We start from the raw sequence: 21611 nt of genomic DNA on the forward strand, positions 1-21611 counted from the left end.
TCTAGTTATTCTGTATATTTTATTTCTGAGTGTGAGATGGTTTATGGTATCATATGCTGCAGTTAGACTGCTACAAAGACTGCTCCTGTGGCTAGTTTTTGCTCATAACCATTTTCTATATATTGAGTGAGGTTGAGAATTTGTGATGTGTAGGATTTGCCTGGTCTAAAACCAGCCTATTTTAATATTAGCTTTTATTAAATGTGGATATGCACTAAATATATCGTAATAAATATTGCTACTTTCAATAACATTTACAAAAACGAAAAACAAGTTGTTTTTCGCTGTATGTAATATAGAGCTGACAGAAAGACTAGACAAGCTGGGCATTTGCCCTGGGCGTTGTGTTACAGGGGATGCCCTTACGTACCGACTTTCTTTTTTTACATGTAGTGCACATTTGCCAGTTAGGACGTGAGGTGTGCACTTGTGCCCGGCTTAAATTCTATTTTTGTAAATCATCTAATTGTTGATTGCTAAACACACAGTGAATGTGTAGTTAATTCGCACTGAGGTAAGTAGATTCAAAATTTAACTTATGGCTTTACAAATCAAAGAAGAATTTATGCATTTCTTTATTTATTTTTATTTTTTATTTACATTTATTTTTTGTCTTGCCAAATTTTTGGTTCAATAAATTTTATTTCAGAATGGAACTCCTGGAACTGAATTATAAATAACTACTCTATCTAATTTTCTACTGGTTTGAAAGTTTTTATAGATAGTCTTCAATATCTGTTACTTCATTTTACCATTTGATAAAAGAAGTAAGCCAATAACATTGTTGTGTCTGCCGAATCAGATACTTCTAATTCCAGACTATTTCTTTGCACTCTACAATCATTTGTTCAGCCGTCTGTTGATATTATTCTGAGTTTTAGAAATTCTGTTCTATATTTTCACCATATAAAAACTGTTTACATGTCACAAAAGAAAGTTCAGTAGATTTTTTTTTCTTAAAAAATTCCAAATATGATGATTTTATATGACATAAATATGACATAAATATTGTATCAGACTATAAAAGAAAGCTCAATTTCTATTTAGGATATTATTGAAAACAAAACAGGACACTGCTAATGTATCAATGCACTACTGCTTGAGGATCTTTAGTGTCACTTCTAAAGAAGTGGTCTTTCTTTCACAGTAGCATTGAGAGTAATTTAAGCTTTTAGCCTTTATCTGCAGCTGATAAGATTATTGTTAAGACAAAAGTTATTTCCAGCAGCAGCAAAAAGAAAGTTCAGTAGATTTTTTTTTCTTACAAAAATTCCAAATATAACGATTTTTACTGCTGCTGGAAATAACTTTTGTCTTAACGATAATCTTATCAGCTGCAGATAAAGGCTAAAAGCTTAAATTACTCTTAATGCTACTGTGAAAGAAAGACCACTTCTTTAAAAGTGACACTAAAAATCCTCAAGCAGTAGTGCATTGATACATTAGCAGTGTCTTGTTTTGTTTTCAATAATATCCTAAATAGAAATTGAGATTTCTTTTATAATCTGATACAATATTTATGTCAAAATAATTTCTTAATTTGATGCAATTATTTAAGAAAGAAAGAATTATTTGAATTAAAAAAATAGGTGTATATGTTGCATAAGCATTCAGCTGTTTTTGGGGGGGGGGGGGGATGGAGAGGACTCATCTATTCATCCTGCTGATGTTTGAAATAATTTATTTTCAAAACTGTTCACCAGACAATTGTTACAAACATAAATCATTTGGGGAGCATACCCATACATTTTAGTGTAAAACTGTAGTAAAACTATAGCTACTTTTTCTTCTTTTTTGCTAAAAGAAAATGCCAGATAATGATGATAATAAGCATAAGAATAAGAAGAAAATATATAGTATTTTTTTTTTCATTGAGTGGAGATTTCAGAATGAAGTGTGATTTATAATGTACTTTCTTTGTGTGTTTTTTTGAAAAGAAAGTGCATGTGATAATTTTCTATTTTTGCTATTTTTGTCAAATGAACATTGGAAATAATGAGAATGACTAACTTTAGCAGATTTGTAATGTGTATGACCTCTTGACTTAGAAGAGTGAACCTGTGTTATCTGGAGTTTCTTCCATTAGGAAATTCTAAGTCAACATTTTGGCTGTTTCCAAGATATATACATATACCATTTGGAAGATATATTACAGAAAATATTGTGGAAATTATTTTCGTGCTAATTTCCGTGCTTGTGTGGAACAATTGTTTTAAAATATTCTGGAAAAAATATGCTTGTGTGCTTGTGTGGAACAATTGTTTTAAAATATTCTGGAAAAAATATGCTATCAAGCAAAATTTATTGCAATAAATAAGGTTTGAACATTACTTTTTATTTTAGCTTGCACTACTGCAATGTATGGAAATATGCATGTCATGTTGTTATGCTTAGATATACTGCTGCTGTTTGCAAACAACTTTTTCTGCTTTTATGAACAAGATGTTAAATTGCATTACATTCTTATTTCAAGGCTAATTTTAAAATATTGCAAAATTATATTCAATAGTATTTCTAATGAACTCGTCGTTGTAAAATGAAATAAATTGTTATTATTATCTTTATTTGTAGAGTGCTAATTTCAATAATAATAATGCTGTTTCTTTACCATTGTAAAATAACCTTTTATGGGCAGAAGCAACATAAATATATATATATACAGGGTGGTTCAAAATTCCACGTACAAACTTTGAGGGGAGGTAGAGAACATCAAAATCAACCATATTCACATGAAAGTGATAGGTGGCGCTGTTCACCAGCGCTCCAGGTGAGCAGTTGGGGCTTCCTCATTCAAGCTTTTGACATCGTACAAAGAACATGCGTTGTTTTACGAACGCTGAGATGGCAGACATGCACTTCATTTACCATATTATCTATCCAACTACTATTGAACTGTTCAGTTATACCTAATAAAGTTTTTTACACTACTTACTGCCTCGTGTTATTTCTGTATCTTTGTGACCCTGTTAGTACCTTCCGGTGGCATTTCCGGTCATGCTTTCCTATGTGAATATGGTTGATTTTGATGTTCTCTACCACCATTCAAAGTTTGTACATGGAATTTTGAACCACCTTGTATATATAAATTAAGTGGATATTAAATCCAACATTTCAAAGCTGAATACAGAAACCATAGTTTCATGCAAAAATTGACCAGGGAGCTTTTGGGAATACACTCGTGCAATTCCCAATTCTGGCAGTTTTCGCACGAAACTTTTATGGTTTCTGTATTAGACTGAAATAATGTTGGATTTAATATCCACTTAATTTATATAATTTTGCATCACCAAAGTGAAGCCTTTTGGGTATTTATTTTAGTAAATATATATATATATGATTAAATTATCTAAGTCATGTTCTATACGGAATTAATTAAATTTTGTTTGTTTTGAAGTATTCTAATCCGCCACCCCTACCGCTGCCATGACCACTAATAGTAAATGAATTATAATTATCTATTTCACAGAATGTACACTTCACATCTGATATGATTAAAGATTTTCATATTATTATCTATGAAGCAAAATCGTCAAAGCACGTCCTTCAGGCAATCTGCAAAGTATTCTACAAAATTTGATTTTGAACAAAAAAAAATATCTGGAACGTTGACAGCCCATTTTTTTTTTCTTTTTCTTCAGAATATTTCAAATAACTATCTTGAATTAAAATCTTCGAGAACAAATAAAATATATTGTCGACTAAGCGATTAGACAAATTAGTACAAAAATTGAAAATGACATTGTCATTAAATGCCAATGTCATTTTAAAATTGTACATTTTAAAATGTGCAATTTTTAAAAATTGTACAATAAAAGGAGAAAATGAAAATAATTCCTATATTTTTAATCTATTCAATATAACTAAAAGTCCAGTTACCTAGCATACAAGGAGCTATGTTTCTTGTTATAGGCAACTTAGACTCAACTATGATCACGAGATAATCTGGTTAAGTTTTCTCTTCAGCGTGAAGGATTATCACACCTTCTAACCAAATTGCACTTCTTATCCATTTTCTTTCAACAGATAGCATGCATCATATCCAGATTTTGCTAGACATATATAGATGTCCTGGCCAGTTGGGAGGTTAATATATGTATTTTTCAAAGTACAATTTTATATAAAAATATATGCATTTTGATTTTTTTAACCTTTACATTTTAAGTACATGTAAAAAAATAAGGTGTGCTCAACTTAAAATTACTTCGGGGTGCCAGGACCCTAGAGCTGGCACTGACTGCACGAATGTTGGATAGTGTATGACATTATGTTTAGGACCTCTCTCAATGAGTCTAAGAATTCCATGGAGTTGCCCATATAATAATAATAATTATTATATTAAATTAAAGCAGTGTCCAGGAGCATGTCTACTTAGACTTTTTGATGCAAATTACTTAGCCAGTAATTTGCATCATAAAAATCTAACTAATGCAGATTGAGCATTTAATTCTATCTGCATAATCTGCTGTGTCTTTCAATTTTGTGTATTCTCAGGTTGGTTGTATGTTTTAGGATAAAGAACATGAGTTTGAAGGAAATAAAATCCTTCTACTGCCATATGGGATTGACCACTTCACCTTTGATTGAAGAGCCATTAGAAAGGTTCTTTGTATCCTAGATGTGATTCAAACCTATGTATTTCCAGTTCTTTTCTTCTCACACAGATTCACTTGAAACTACTATTTTATTGACAATTTTTACTTTGTCTTTTCTACAATTTTTTTACTACTTTCATGGGCACCGTTCCTCTTCTGAAAACCTTCTGTTTGAAGGGCATTATGATTTTTGACTGAGCTTCAGAAGCCCCTGAAGCTCAGTCAAATATACTGACTGTTTTTGTTTTATTAGGGTTAAAGGGCTTATTTTTATATACGAGGTAGGTTCCAAAAGTTTCTGACCTGACATACAAAATTCGTGCCAGTTTTAAAATGAAATGCCTGACAGATAGCTCCATTTATGGCTAGTTTCAACTCTCTACCTGCGTCATTCAGTTAGAGGCACTAGTTTGACTAACACTTGACACACTAAGTGTCTGTAATGTTAAAAATTGAGTACCATGCTATGATAAAGTTTTTCACCAAAGAAGGGCTTTCTCCAAGTGCTATCAAACAGTGATTGGATGTGTTTATGGAGAAGCTTCTCCTTCATATTCCACCCTGAAGGATTGGGCTAAACAGTTTCACCTAGGAAGAGAGATCATTTTCAATAGTCTCTCTTGTGGAATTGATGACTCAGGAAAATGTCTCTCTTGTTGAGGAGGAACTGCTCAATGATACATGCCTGCCATGTATCATTGAGCAGTTCCTCTTCAACTCAGAGAAATCTCAGCATGGTTGGGGCTTTCTATAACTGTTTTTCGCATCATCTATGAGAAGATTCACATGGCAAAGGTCAGTGAAAGGTAGGTGCCCTGACCTCTCTCTTCAATTCAGAAGGAGCATCGTATGACCTGTTCCCTCAAGTTTTTAGAGATTTGCCAAAGGAATCGGAGAGAAGTGCTGGATTCATTGTCACAAGAATGAAACCATGGTCCTTATTGTGATCCTCTTTCCAAAAGGGAATCCATGGAGTGTGCAAACCAGGCAAAGCACTACCGAGAAAAGCCAAGGTCACTCAGTCCTCCAAGAAGACATGCAACAATCTTTTGGGATTACTGGGGAATTCTTTTGATTGACTTCAAGGAAAGGAATACCACCATGAATGCAGAATATTATGCTTCACTCCTGCACAAACTGCACAATGCCATAAAGGAGAAGAGATGAGGCATGCTAAGTCATAGTGTTCACCTGCTTCACGACAATGCTCCTCCAGTCCATACGGCTATTGTTGCAAAGGCTGCAGTGAAGGACTGTGGCTTACAGGAGATTGAGCACCCACCCTACAGTCCAGATCTAGTACCCAGTGAACTACTGCATCTTCTGAAAGCTGAAGAAAGAACCTTGAGGAAGAAAATTTGCAGATGACAAAGAGGTAAAAAATGCAGTTTAAGGCCATTTTGCAGACAAAAGTACAGATTATTTTTTCATGGGAATAGAAATGTTAATTCAAAGATGTGAAAAGTATGTAAAGGGAGAAAATTGACATAGTTGTTTTCTTTCTATCACCTCTAAAAGTTAATCAGGCCAAAAACTTATGGAGCCACCCTCGTATGTAGATGGTCTGTGATGTTAATTTTTATCATATTTGTGATTTTATTCTTCAGTTGCATCACAGCTGCCATGACCAAACATGTTAACCTATAGATATTTTTCTTTTCAGTTTTGTTCATATGAATTTGAATTTATTATAGAATAGAATTTAATTGAAAATTTTAATTAAAAAAAAAAATGATTTGTGCAACGGGTTCCGTTGCACGACTCCTTGCAAAGGTGGAGCAAGCTACCAACACTCCTATCTCAGTATCTCCCATAATGCAAAACACGTCTCCTTGCGGATATGTATAATGTTATGCATTAAGAGAAGGTGCCTGGGAAGTCGCCCGGTGTTGTACCACTTTACCCCAGTCCTGAAGATACTTTCAGGCGCAAACTTTGTTTGCACACACTTGGATAAAGGATTAAACTAAATTTATTATAGTCTGACCAAGTGAAAAGTAAACTTTCAACATCTTTCTCTAAATCCAGAGTAATTTAATAAAAAGGTGGCACACCATTTGGCAGCTCCTATAGGAGGAGATGACCTTGCTAATGCTTCTGCCTGGTATCTCCACTTGGGCCTGGCTCCCACTGAAGAGACCTCAATAAAGGTCAAAACTAGTCTGGGTAGTGGCCCTTCCCTTAATGCATAACATTATACATATCCGCAAGGAGATGTGTTTTGCATTATGGGAGATACTGAGATAGGAGTGTTGGTAGCTTGCTCCACTTTTGCAAGGAGTCGCCCGGTGTTGTACCACTTTACCCCAGTCCTGAAGATACTTTCAGGCGCAAACTTTGTTTGCACACACTTGGATAAAGGATTAAACTAAATTTATTATAGTCTGACCAAGTGAAAAATAAACTTTCAATATCCTCTCTAATGCTTCAAAAAATTTCTCCATTTCTGCCTTGGTAGAATCTTCTATAGGACCATAAGCACAAATAAGTCTCATTGTCCAGTTCCTCATTCTGATATTTGCCCACATCATTCTGCTTGGTATTGCCTTCCATTCAGTGTACGTTTTCTTGGATAGATGAAATTCCCTACTAGGCATACGATTATGTAATTTGCAGTGGCGTCATGTGCACATTTAGGTTGGGTGTGTGCTGTCATTTGGCTTATGCAACCTGCACTACAAAATTCAGGTCAATTCGAAGGGATTGCATTTTTGTTAATCTATGAAAGTTTCAAGGGTACATAGCACATCAATGCAGATCTTAATTGATCCAATACAATTAATTGTAGAGTAATTTTGAATACTTTAATTTATCAATTAATATAATTTTAAATATGGAAAGCACAAAATCAAATGAACAATAGCTATGCTTTCACTAATGCCGTTTATGTGATATATATGAAGGGTTTATCATTTACAAATATTATCATTGACAAATACTAAAGCGAGACACAGATAATTTGAAGTTTGTAATGATTTTTAAATACAGCCATATAATATGCACAGAAATCGGAAAAAGTAATCGCTTGGGAAATTATTATTTTTCAGGAATGAACCAAAGAAAGGCTGAAATAACTCACTTTACTTACCTATTATACACAGGTTCCAACTTCATTTGACTATAATCATACAATCCGCAAAAGTTCTGGCGGAAAACAAGACATTCAGTACACTTTCAGCACTGTTTCCCATTGTAAATATTGGCAAAAAAAGTTATAAATTAATTTATATAATATATATAATTTTTATAATTTATATAATTTTTATAATTTATATAATATTTATAATAAATATATATTAAAAACTTGTCTATATCGGTGTCATAAACACATCAGTTCACACTTCATGCAAGTAAAACAGACAAAACTCAAAAAACAAAAACAGCAACTCATGACAAATGACAGTGCTCAGCTTGATTGCTTCACAAAATAACTCATCACAGCCACTAACGACTTCTGGGTGCTATTGTTTCAGCGCACACCCTGCCTCACCTTCTGGGATGTTTAAAACCACTGGAATGCTAATAATTTGACATGATGCACCATCTGCACGTCTGTTTAAAAAGCTCCAAGTTATCTGTATTTGTGACCACTTACTCGAGCTATTAACTTGAAGGTGATGTAATGTTTAAGTGTCGAAAAGTGTCCTCTTCATTAAGCAATAGTACATTGTGTTTAATTTTAGGAATCACATGAAGCCAGGAAACAATTAAGGGAGTCTTTAACAATAATAAATGCAAAAATATATCAATGATATTGCTATTTTGTGGGTGTGAACTGCACGCCTAGCATATGTGAGATATTTGCCCCTGGTAATTTGATAATAGTAATCTCTTATGTATTATGTCTGCAGATAAATAGGAATTTACTTTATCATTCCTTGAATGAGCTAACATATCTAACATAACCACTAACTCCTTTAATATTCTCAGCTGAATGGCCAAAATATCTATTTCTCATTGTAACTGGATAATCAAGAGATTATTGTAATGGTTTGACCAAAATTATGCTGAGTAGTTTCCTAAATGAATAAAGTTATCAAGAAATCATATTCTCAGTATACTGACTAAAAAAATAATAATGAAATTAAAAAAAAAAAATTAAGTAGCATGTTGGTGATATAATTGAGCACAATCTCACAAAATGAAATTTATTCTTTTTATTTTTAAGTTCACTGCCATCCAGACAATGACTGGCCAAGTTATTAAAGTTCCACATCCTACACATATATTTGAAGTCAGTACAAGTCCAGTGGCTGAACAGCGCTTCCAGGATGCACGAAGAGGAAGAAATGTACTGTATGCTTACCATGGATCACGCTTGGAAAACTTTCATTCCATTTTGCATAATGGCTTAGTTGCACATCTTAATAAGGTGGTACCATCCTTCTTTTTTGCAATTATAATTTCATCATATGTTATGTTTCACAATGTTTTATCATGTTTTTTTATCATATCTGTACTCAAGAGGCATAGAACACCATCTACAGTTTTCATCAAAACTTAAATTTTTATATGGTATTCATGTTTTTTCTTCTTTGTCATGAGGGATAGAGCACTATCCAAGATTTTCTTTCTTTTAGAAGTTAGACATGTTTAAAATTATATTTTAAAGGCATATGTGAGCAAGAAAGAGAAGAATATGCCTGTAAGAATAACAAAACCAGCATGTTCTATCAGAACGAGGTGGTATGAGAAAATTTCTGGAATGAAAGATTGGAGATATTTGTATGTTATTGAAAGTTTGTTTCCCACTTGGTTAGACTATAATAAATTTAGTTTAATCCTTTATCCAAGTGTAAGTAAACAAAGTTTGCACCTGAAGTACCTTCAGGTCTGAGGCAACTCATGGTAAAGGTGGACCAAGCTCTCATCACTCCTTGTCTTAGTATCTCACATAATGCAAAGCACATCTCCTTGCGGACATGTATAATGCTATGCATTAAGGGAAGGGCCACTACCGAGACTGGTTTCGACCTTTATTGAGGTCTCGTCAGTGGGAGCCAGACCCAGAGGTGGTGATACTAAGGTGGAAGCAATGGAGAAGTCATATTTACTTATATGAGTTGCCAAAAGGTGTCTCACCTTATTATTAAATTACTCTGGATTTTTTAGACCTTAGGCCCCCAACACTTTTACATTCTGAATTGACTACTCCATTCGATATTGTTGCCTGATTGACTAGATTCTACATTTTTTTTGTTCATTCACAAACACTTGTCTGCATCCATGCTTTAGTTTTCCTGACTTTGTGCTTCCACACTCTCAGTGAACAAAGCTCTCCATACACCTAACTCTGAATCCATTTAAGTGCAGTCCATCAGCATTGTACAAATCTTTCCATCCATCAAACTCAGGCCATAGGGCCTACATACTGATTCATTGGCAATCATTTCTCTCATTCTCAGTTTGCCTTTATAATAACATGGCAGCACACCCACAAACTTCACCCTGTCACTCCTCTTTTTTTTATAATCTTTCGTTAACCCCAAATTAAATTGCATTTAATTTGAAATAATAAATTTAGCTAACAAATATAGCAAGTTATCTATGTGCATATTTCTTTGATGTTTTTTTGATGAAACCCCCTTTTGAGTTTTCAAAATTCAAGTCATCAGAATTCAAGGAGAACCGGCCTACCTGTCCGGAACTTGGGGGGGGGGGGGTTGGCACCAGAGCCCCCCCATATATATATATTGTATTTTTTTACTTATTTTTTATGTAGTCCAGAAACCCTTCTAGAGACCAAACATGAAACTATTTCAAGCCACTTCAGGTCTCCAATAAGTGGGGCAGTGGTCTCATACTGGGCAATGAAATTCATCTTCCACCTAAAGACAATCACAAACATCCATGCCCATAACAGGATTTGAACCCACAGCCTGTTGGTTGGAGAGCAGGTACACTAGATACTCAGCCAACCATGCTTGCAAACAGTTATGAACAGTTTGCAAGAGTATCTATAAATGGAAGAGATCTGTTGACTTCCATGTCAAAAGTGAATTTAATACAAGGAATTGTATTAAATTCAATACAATTTTTCACATACCTGAATATTATGTTATCAACATATTGAAACGAGGTTTAAGTTTTTTGTTTTACTGAGTAGGATTCCTAAATTAGATATCATGGCAATGCTGAGGAAAGGTCTTGAAAGAGTCTCTAAGGATGTGCATATTTTCTTTGCATACAAAAAGCTTCCATACTTCAAGAAAAACCACCTGACAGAAACATTATAAAAATGGACTGAATAGCTCCATTTTTGTAATGTTGTGAATTCTGCAGAATACAAAGGAAAAATGCCAATTCCACTGATCATAATCATAAGAAACTTCATAAACAGTCATAAACTTGATCATGACTCGATGAGTCATTCTCATAATAAGATAAATAATATGATTAAAAACATTCTAACCTGGTCCAAAGACATCAAAAAACATCTCATATCAAGACATCCCATGATCCCAAGAATATATGGTGGATACCAGCACCTTCTTCAAATTCCAAAAGGAATATTTTGAACAGAAAGAAGGATTGGCTATGGGTTCTGCCCTTTCTCCTCTGTCGGTAAATTTGTCAGTGGGAGCCAGACGAGCGCATTATACCGCAAGGAGATGTGCTTTGCATTATGGGAGATACTAAGACAAGGAGTGATGAGAGCTAGGTCCACCTTTACCACGAGTTGCCTCAGTTCTGTCTAATATTTTGTAGAACTATTCAGTCCATTTTTGTAATGTTTCTGTCAGGTGGTTTTTCTTGAAGTATGGAAGCTTTTTGTATGCAAAGAAAATAGGCACATCCTTAGGGCCTCTTTGAAGACCTTTCTTCAGCATTGGCTATGATATCTAATTTAGGAATCCTACTCAGTAAAACAAAAAACTTAAACCTCGTTTCAATATGTTGATAACAATATTCAGGTATGTGAAAAATTGTATTGAATTTAATACAATTCCTTGTATTAAATTCACTTTTGACATGGAAGTCAACAGATCTCTTCCATTTATAGATACTCCTGCAAACTGTTCATAACTGTTTGCAAGCATGGTTGACTGAGTATCTAGTGTACCTGCTCTCCAACCAACAGGCTGTGGGTTCAAATCCTGTTATGGGCATGGATGTTTGTGATTGTGTTTAGGTGGAAGATGAATTTCATTGCCCAGTATGAGACCACTGCCCCACTTATTGGAGACCTGAAGTAGCTTGAAATAGTTTCATGTTTGGTCTCTAGAAGGGTTTCTGGACTACATAAAAAATAAGTAAAAAAATACAATATATATATATATATATATATATATATATATATATATATATATATATATATATATATATATATACACACATACTAGGGGGGGGGGCCTCTGGTGCCTAAGCCAGAGGAACTTACAAAAAAGGCACGTTCACGTAGGCACTACAACACAGTAACTGAGAATGAAGTGATGAAGCTATTGTTCTCCTAAAAGTCCTGATGGTGCCCCTAGCGGGCTAAGTAGGTGTTCTTGGCCGTTGGGCTGAAGGTCTGCTGATGTAAGCCTCCCAAATTTGGGGAAGTCTCATACATCCAAATTTGTTGAGGTTTGGAGAGTTTCTTAGGGCTGAGGCTGATTCCATAAATAGTCTTTCGAATTTGTATTTGCTATGGTGTATTACTGTAGCTTTCTTCCACCGTATTCTGTGGCGTGTATCCAGAGCACGGTCTGCAAGACCAGAATGGCTGTACTTGTGAAAACGGATCTAGTCCTTGTGCTCCGAAATTCTTATATTCGCTGTCCTGCCTGTTTGGCCAAAGTAAGACAGTTTACAGCTGCAAGGGACCTGGTATACGCCAGGTAGGTCTAGGGCATAGGTTCCCAAAGTGGGCGGTACCCCCGCTCCCCAGTGGGTGCTAAAGCCTTCTAGGCAGGCTATAGTGGGATCAGAAGCATTTGGGGGGCATTCAGGTGGTCTAGGGGTCGGTGGCTCTTTATAGAAGAAATTAATAATATATATTTAAAAATTAATTATTTTCGTGATTTTGCGATTAGATAATCGCAAAATCACGATTTAAATGCAATATTTAAAATTTAAATATTGCATTTTAATTCATCTTATGCCGTCTTACACGATCAATTTTTTTTATCAATTTTCTATTTCAATTATTTAATCATTTGAAAATTTACCATGTCAGATAGAAATAGATGTCAATTTTCTATGTCAATGAGAAAATAGAGCATGTATATATGTGTGTTTAATAGGTTATGTAGCAAATATATTCGTTATATTTCATTTCAATATATATATAAAATATATAAAACCACTTTTCTAATTGATTTGTACAAAAATAAACCCAATTTTATATCATTTAATATTACGAGTAAAAATAATAATGGCAAGAAAGAAATAAAATCGTAAATTTTAGTTAGCCTAGTTAGTACTAACTTATATTGCTAACTAGAGGGAAAAAACAAAGCAAATATTATTCGAAACTTATTATACTGTTTTCTGTGGTTATGTTTTGTTGGTTTGTTGTTTATATCTTGCGTAATTATTTTATTTATTAATTATTATTTATAATTATTCGGACTATGTCGTGGTCGGATGAACAAAATGCGCTTGCGTGCAAAATAAAAAATTGAACGTGTCATCCAGGATATTTTAACTTCTATTTTTTATATACTTAAAAAATTTATTCATTTTTTGCTATTGTAAAAATGGGGGGCGTTACAAAATTTATGTCTTGCAAAGTGGGCGGTGGCCCAAAAAAGTTTGGCAACCTGTGGTCTAGGGGAAGTAGTTGGTCTTTAGTGGAGCAGATAAAGGATGCCAATTTTCTGTATGGTCTGTAACAGGAGGTCAAGTCATGTTTTTTTAAGATTTTGGTAATTTTTTTCAAAGTACCTCAGATGTAGGGAATGGTGATGGATTTAGAGTAATCCATGTTGTGGAGGGGGGTTATGGTTTGTAGGTTTCAATATTTTTTGGATTTTTTGGGGGGGTAGCCATTGGCTGAGAAAGTATTGAGGATGTGATTTAGTTCAGTGTTTAGGGCCATGTCGTTAGAACAGATTAGTTTAGCCCTGTTGTATAGTGTTTTCACCACTCCATATTGTTGTGAGTGGTGGGATTGTTGAATGTACCTGCCTGTTACAGACCATACAGAAAATTGGCATCTCTTATCTGCTCCACTAAAGACCAACCACTTCCCTAACCCACCTGGTGTGTACCAGGTCCTGTGCAGCTATAAACTGTCTTACTTTGGCCAAACAGGCAGGACAGCGAATATCAGAATTTCGGAACACAAGGACTACATCCGTTTTCCCAAGTACAGCCATTCTGGTCTTGCAGACCATGCTCTGGATACATGCCACAGAATACGGTGGAAGAAAGCTACAGTAATACACCGTAACAAATACAAATTCGAAAGACTATTTATGGAATCAGCCTTAGCCCCAAGAAACTCTCCAAACCTCAACAAATTTGGTTGTATGATACTGCCCCAAATTTGGGAGGCTTACATCAGCAGACCTTCAGCCCAACGGCCAAGAACACCTACTTAGCCTGCTAGGGGGCACCATCAATACTTTTAGGAGAACAATAGCTTCATCACTTCATTCTCAGTTACTGTGTTGTAGTGCCTACGTGCACGTGCCTTTTTTGTAAGTTCTTTTTGAAGATGGCAACGTGACGTTGCCGAAATATCTGAAATATTTATTAAAGTGTAATTTAATTTATATTCGTATCTACATTATCAATTCCTTAAGTGATTTAGTAATGCATAACCAAATTAATGCAATTACCAAATCTACGAGAATTACCAAAGAAATGCAATGTTAATGCAGATCACCAAAATTCTCCCACATAGGTTAAAAAAAAAATATCATTAAAAAAAAATTTAAAAAAAAACTAACCAAACTCACCCCCTCAAACAACCTGCCAATATTAATTCTTACCAAAAAAGATTTCTGATCTCTTCACCAACATCCATATCCTAAACAGCAATATAAGCAATGTGCACCACCACCACTACCTACAGTCATCTAAACCAGAATTATTATTCATGTCATAATGTCAATTGGTAATCCCAATAACAACTGTCCAGCTGCTCAAACTACACATTACACAGCTCTTTTTGCCACAAGGATGGCACTTGTATGTTCATCAGAACTGACATACCATGCCAGAGATTGCAAAACCTCAAATCTTCCCTGTTTGATCTGCTTTGGTTCAAAATTTCCCTACCGTGGCAAAATTTCATGCCCTTTTCATATGCTTGCTCCAAACTCTGTTAACTGCTCTGGTCTCTTCAACTCTCTTTTTGTTCTCTCTAAAGCTTGACTTTCTACAGTTAAAATACCTAATAGTGAGATTATCCTATTGGGGACTTCAGCGTCTGCAACCCATATTGTGGATGTTGTGGACATCCACAACTCATATTAACTTCCCTTCTCCAGTTTCACCTATCAAGCAGGCAGAGATACCAAAGTGTATGCCAATTGCAATGACCTATCACTGATCATCAATCTCCTTACCAGAACACATGATAACTCCCTCTAATTGCTGTTACACTTGACCTCTTCCTAACAAGATCCTCTTCCAAGTTTACTTCTCTTGGTAACTAAGATAGCAACCTCATACAAGTCTCTTTTGCCACAGAACAACCTTCACCCACTAGTTCTCAGTTTTGTGTCCTTTGGCAATACAAGGGTACCAAATGGGATAACCTCCGTGACTTCTTTTACTCCTCCTCATAGTCTGAATACTGCTTCAGTTCTGATCCTGACATTTGCTCATACCAAATAATAGAAATCATTGTCACAAAATTGAAGGCCTTCATCTGTTATTCCACTTCAAATTCACAGCCACTATAAAGTGTGGCATCGTAGTAAAAGAAAAAAATTGCATACCATGAATAGCTCAAGGCCAAAACTCCAGCTCATTACTTTGTCTATACTGCAGCTTGTAACAGCCGTAAAAAAAAATTCATCATCATCATCATCATTAAATTTCCTGACATGTACCCTCAAGGGGTGTACAGGATATGATAGTACTACATGAAAAATTTACATCATTACTAACTTCCTATCTACAATTTTCCTCAAAATCAGTCTGTTACTTGTCAAGACGCCAACATTATCAGATCTTATATGTCTATCGTCTAAGGCACTTTGTACTGTATCAATCCACCTATATCTTGATCTTCCTCTGGGTCATTTTCCTGCCAACCTAGCAGAGAACACTTGCTTTGCTAATCTTTCCTCGCCCATTCTGTTTAAGTGACCATACCACCTGAGATTAGCTCTGCTAATGCATTCCTGGATGCTGACAATGTCTAGTTCTTTGCTATATTCCTCATTTTTAATGATATTGCCATTGATGCCATCTGTTCATGCTTCTAATCTTTCTCAGGACTCTCATATCTGTGGTCTCTAGTCTTTGGTCAAGTGTTTTACTTCTTCTGACCCAGCTCTCAGATCCATAAGTTAAAACTGGTTTGAACACTGTCTTGTATACAGCTAATTTAGTGTTCTGACTAATTTCTCTCTTATTCCATATGAATTTATTCAACTGACTTCCTACTATACCAGCTTTGTTGATTCTGTTGTCTATTTCCATATTTAATTTACCAACTTCACTAAAAATCGTGCCTACGTAGCTGAAACGTTTTGCTTGTTCCACAGGTTCTCCATTCACAACACAGTTGATCTTTTCAACAATTCTACCTATTGTCTTTTGTTGTCATTGTCTTTGTCTTTTTATTGCTGACCTCCACACCATATCTATTACAACAGTTATTCAATTTAGTCAGGGAATCTTGAAAACTTATAGCAGATTTATTTAGAAGTATAACATCGTCTACATAAAGCAAAGAGCTGACATTAACATCTTGTCAAGACTCCAACATTATCAGATCTTATATGTCTATCGTCTAAGGCACTTTGTACCATATCAATCCACCTATATCTTGGTCTTCCTCTGGGTCATTTTCCTGCCAACCTAGCAGAGAATACTTGCTTTGCTAATCCTTCTTTGCTCATTCTGTTTACGTGACCATACCACCTGAGATTAGCTCTGCTAATGCATTCCTGGATGCTAACAATGGCTAGTTCTTTCCTAATATCTAATACCAGGGAGAAAACATCACTATATACAATAACATAGTCAATGAGACTTTTCTTATTCCTTGCCTCTTCTCTCCATGTGAATTTGTGCACATTTTTATATTGGAACATGGTGTTAGTAATAACTAGTCCATGTCCTGAGCAGAAATCCAACAGGTATTTGCCATAATTATTATCTTTGCTCTTTTCTCCAAATTTTCCCAAAAATATTTTTGTATGTCTGCCAATCATTTCCTACTCTGCTATTTAGATCCCCAACAAGGACCAACTTTTCCTTTTTCATTGTGTCAGTTGCTTTCTCTAAAGCATCAAAAAATTCCTCCACTTCTACCTTAGTAGAACCTTCTGTGGGACCATAGGCACAAATAAGTCTCACTGTCCTGTTCCCCATTCTCATATTTGCCCACATCACTCTACTTGAGACTGCCTGCCATTCAAGAAGATTAGCCTCATATTTAGTGTTGAATACTATGGCTACTCTTTCTTTTCCTTGATTGTCATTGCCTGAATATAACCATTTTTTGCCTTTGTGTTTCAGTCACCCCTGTTATGTCGATTTGGTACTTATCTAATTCCTCAGCTAGCTTCATTTCTTTGCCATTCAGACTTTTTATGTTGATAGTACCAATCTTGAACTCTGATGATGTTGAGTTTGGGTGGGTTTTATGATTTGTTCCAGCTGCTGACTTTTCACTGTTTGCCCTGGTTTCCTGGCGAAAATGGTGGCCTTGTTTAACTGGGCGATGCCCCAGCCGGCATGAAATTCTGTCATGTTGTACCATCATTTTGTATTTTGGTTTAAGCCAATAAGAATACAATTTGGTCGGCTAAATCCCAAATTGCCAGCCCATCCTTGTTCGTTCAGTATCCAGTTAGATGCCCAACAGGGTGCACCACGAGAAGGTGAGGATTGGACATTTGGTCAGAAGCCCTGGTCGGCTCTCTGCATTCCTTTAAAGGCTATGTGGAGGTCTCCTCTCAGTTATACAGCTTTGACCCTTAAGCACCCATTTTCAGACCACCCTCGTATATTACAAGAATATGCAAAGAAATTGGCATTTCTCTGTTTAACTTGTCTCAGCTCTGGTAAAATCCCAAGGGATTGAAACAAGGAAAAGATTATTCCATTGCATAAAGGAAGCTCCAATACTGTGGTAAAAAATGATAGACCAGTCAGTATCTTGAAATTGGTGGTAAAAGTATTGGAAAAGTTGGTCAAATACAAAATTCAGGAATGGATGGATAAGATGATACTCTATGAGGAGAAGGGCAGCATGGCTTTGTAAAGGATAGGTCGTGCCTCTGCTATTTACTTTTTATAATAGAGTGACTGCTGAGTTGGATAAAGGGAATAACAACACAATACTACTCTTTAGTATCTATCCATCAGCCACCTTTATGTCCATATCAGTTTCATATTCATCTCCATTTGTTCCAGTTTGAGGAGAGTTTCATGTGGATTTTACAAAAGCGATTCACAGTATACCATATGGAACTCTACCCAAAATGGAACAAATGGGAATGGATATGAAACTGATATGGATACAAAGATGGCTGGAAGAGAAAGCAGGTGACTAGCAGTTTACCACCAGCCTGGAGAGGATCCAGAGATGAGTGATCAAGATGGGGAGTAGTCTGTGGAATGTTCCCTATGAAGATAAATTGAAGGTTTGTAGGCTGCAAAAGTTGCTTGCTAGGTGGAAAAGATGGGATATGATAGAAACATTTAAGTTTCTAAAAATGTTTTATAGAACTGATGCAGAGGAAATAGGTGTAATGAGTCGCATGTTTGCAGCTGGTATAAATTGGAGGAATATGATGTTCCCAAGTCACTGCAACTGTACCTGGATGAAATGGATGCGAGAAGGGAACTGATGGAGTTGAAAAAGGCATTATGTGTAGGATGTCATGTTGCAGGCCTATCTGCTCAGCAAATTGTTGACAAATTGGGCCATCCCAGGTCAACAATCAGTGATACCATACTGAGATGGAAGTGCAGCAAGTCAACTGTAAGAGCCACCCTTAGTAGGCAACCCACCACGTTCACCAAACCTGACTGTAGGATGCTACAAAGGATAACATGTAAAAACCACCATTTGTCGGCCGACATGCTGAATGTAGAGTTCCATTTGTATTCCAGTCATCAACTGGAATACAAATCTGTACAAAAAACATTCATAACTGAGGCTCACAACATGGGTTTCTATGGAAGGACCACAATATGTAAGCTCTACATTACTTGAATCAACCTGCAGCATTGTCTTCAGTGGTGCTAAGAGTGTGTACAGTGGGATATGGCAGCTTGGAAAGCTGTGTTATGGAGCAACAAATCACACCACACTCTTTAACAAGCAGATTGATGGATGTGGGTAGGATAGATGCCCAGTGAACATATCTTACCAGAGTGCATAACCTTTACTATGAAATTCGGAGGCTATGCTTCGTACTTTGTGTCATAAGGCTACTGCTGTAAATGTTTGGTTTGTAGGCATGAACATCATACTTAACTGGTCTCCACAGAGGCTCGATCTCAACCCTATTAAACATCTGTAGAATGATCTGGATTGTCAAGGGGTGTCTGCCCTGCAACACTCCAATACCTCATTACATGCCTATAGCAAGAATGGCCAAAAATTCCCATTGATTGCTATCCTATCTTGTGGAAAGATAGGATTGCTGCAGTCATCGCAGCAATAGGAGGTCCTATATTTGTCTGTTAAGGCGTAAATACTGGCAAGACATCTTGTTGGAGGTTTAATGGAATATCTACAGCACAAGGAAAGGACCAAAAACCAACCCTAATGCCTCCAATATCTCGGCTCAGTAACTGAGACATCTTCAGGGATTACAAATAACTCTTGTAACATGCACAAAGACAACACAATACTAAATAAACAGTGGGTAACTCTCAAGTCCTGTCTAGGTGATGTGCTCTCTATGGGTGTTTGTAGGTGGCCTAGGATGTAAAGCAAGACCTCTGACAATTATTGTTTCCCAAATTTTGTGCATCTGTATTTATTTAAATTTGGTTGCTTTCTGAGTGCCACTGCAGATTCTAAAAACAGTCTTTCCTTTTTTAAATTTACTGTGGTGGAGCATGGTGGGTTTCTTCCAGGAGATCCCCGTGGGTTGTATCTAATACATGGTCTGCAAGGCCAGATTGATCATAGTCATGATTGCAGATGTATGATTTGTGTTCTGCTAAATGGATGGTCGCTGATCCGTCTGTTCTTTAGTGGTGACTTTAGTCACCCATGTGTTTCATTTAGTATTGTGTTGTCTTTGTGTGTGTGTGTGTGTTAAAATTGTTATTTGTAATCCCAGATGTCTCAGTGACAGAGATGAAATATTAGAAGCATTAAAACTAGTGTTTAATCCTTGCCTAGCACTGCAAATATTCCACTAAATCTCCAACAAGAGGTCCTACATCTTATTAAGGTGGATTCCATGGCTGTTTATTCCTCAAACTATGGGGTCCATTGACTTTTTAGATAATTAGATCGGATATAGATTATATATGGAAGAGTTTTTCTGTGATACAAAAGGCATATAATGTTATTATATGCCTTTTGTATCTGCAAAAATAAAACAGGGAATTTTATTATATTCTAATGATTTCTTGACTCTGTATAAAATGAAAATCTGATCCTAACAACTTCTGCCAGGTTTGAAATCATTCCATGTCTCTCCCTTCCATAATTTTTGCTGTCCTCATCTCAAGTAAGATTGCATAAATCTTACTGGAACACTCAGTAAATACCTTTGTAATTTTCATATTTTTTTAGTTTGCATTTTATAGATTAGTACTATAAAATCCCTACCTGTCATCTGGAATTCTTTTACAAGCACTCTTTCCTCTAAGTCTCTTTGATAGCGTACAGAAATTTGACCATCTTCATTATTGCTAAATCTAAATCAGACTTTGAAAGGGCCAAATGCTGCAAATCACCTCCTGCCCAAATGACAGTTGCTCCTTCTGGTCCCTTGACAATGCCATCGGGCAAACTTTTGCCTACCCAGGTTTCCATCTCTCCCACATCAAGATGATACCGTAGTTAACTCACCTAAAGACAAGGCCAACTTACTGGCTTCACTCTTCTCTTCACCTGCAGTGATGACCTACAAAGTTCCCTCCTCTACTTCTATTAAGAACTTTTCTCTCCGTGTCACTCAATCTTCCACCAGAAAGAAATGCAAAGAATCCTTAATATCCTGAACACAAACAATGCTCTGTTGTTATGGTATCCCACCTATTATGTTAAAAACTCGTGCCACAGAACTAACACTTATCAGTATATCGCGCATCCAATCCATCTCAAAAAAAGGTGAGAAAAGTCAACCAATGAACTACTGACCAATTGCTCTCGCTTCTGTTCTCTTAAAATTATGGAAAAGGTCATCAACAACTACTTGAACCACTTAAAGACCTACAATCAATTAATCAATGACCAGCAGTACAGATTCTGCCACTCATGATCTACAGCTGCTCTTCTAGCTTTCACCATCGACCTCAAGCCATGGAAAAATTTGGAGAAAATAATTTGGTTGCCCTCGACATGTCAAAGGCATTCGATTGTGTTTGGCACAGGAGCCTACACACCAAAATGCCATATTATTCCACACTCTGCATCTGGATTGCCAACGTTCTCACTGGGTTACTCACTGCATGTCATGGTGGATGGTTTTTCTCTCCTCAGATTTCCTCACCAGTGCAAAAGTGCTCCAGGTTCTGTACTTTCACTCACTCTCTACCTCTTGTATATAAATGACCTGCTCTCACAGACTTCCAATCCAATCTATGGCTTTGCCAATGACAGTAGTACACTCCATTCCTCGTTTTATTTGTCAAACCTTGTAGTGCCCAAGATCTAGCTCAACCAGTGACCTGTGCTTTGATCTGCTAGCTATATCCCAATGAGGCAAGGAC

The 21611-nt window shown here is 36.1% G+C and overlaps 1 protein-coding gene across 3 annotated transcripts in view; it reads left to right on the forward strand.

Moving 5' to 3' along the window:
- Positions 1-21611, forward strand: part of Parp16 (Poly(ADP-ribose) polymerase 16) — a 142532-nt gene that overhangs the window by 59621 nt on the left and 61300 nt on the right. For all 3 annotated transcript variants that reach the window (XM_090403659.1, XM_090403657.1, XM_090403660.1), the window contains one exon: positions 8761-8964. In XM_090403659.1, the coding sequence (XP_090259785.1) occupies positions 8761-8964 (204 nt within the window). The remainder of the gene's footprint in view (positions 1-8760; positions 8965-21611) is intronic.

The sequence above is a fragment of the Typopeltis vanoorti genome, chromosome 14 (genome assembly GCF_054136105.1).
Source record: "Typopeltis vanoorti isolate ZY-2024b chromosome 14, IOZ_Tvanoo_1.0, whole genome shotgun sequence".
NCBI lineage: Eukaryota > Metazoa > Arthropoda > Arachnida > Uropygi > Thelyphonidae > Typopeltis > Typopeltis vanoorti.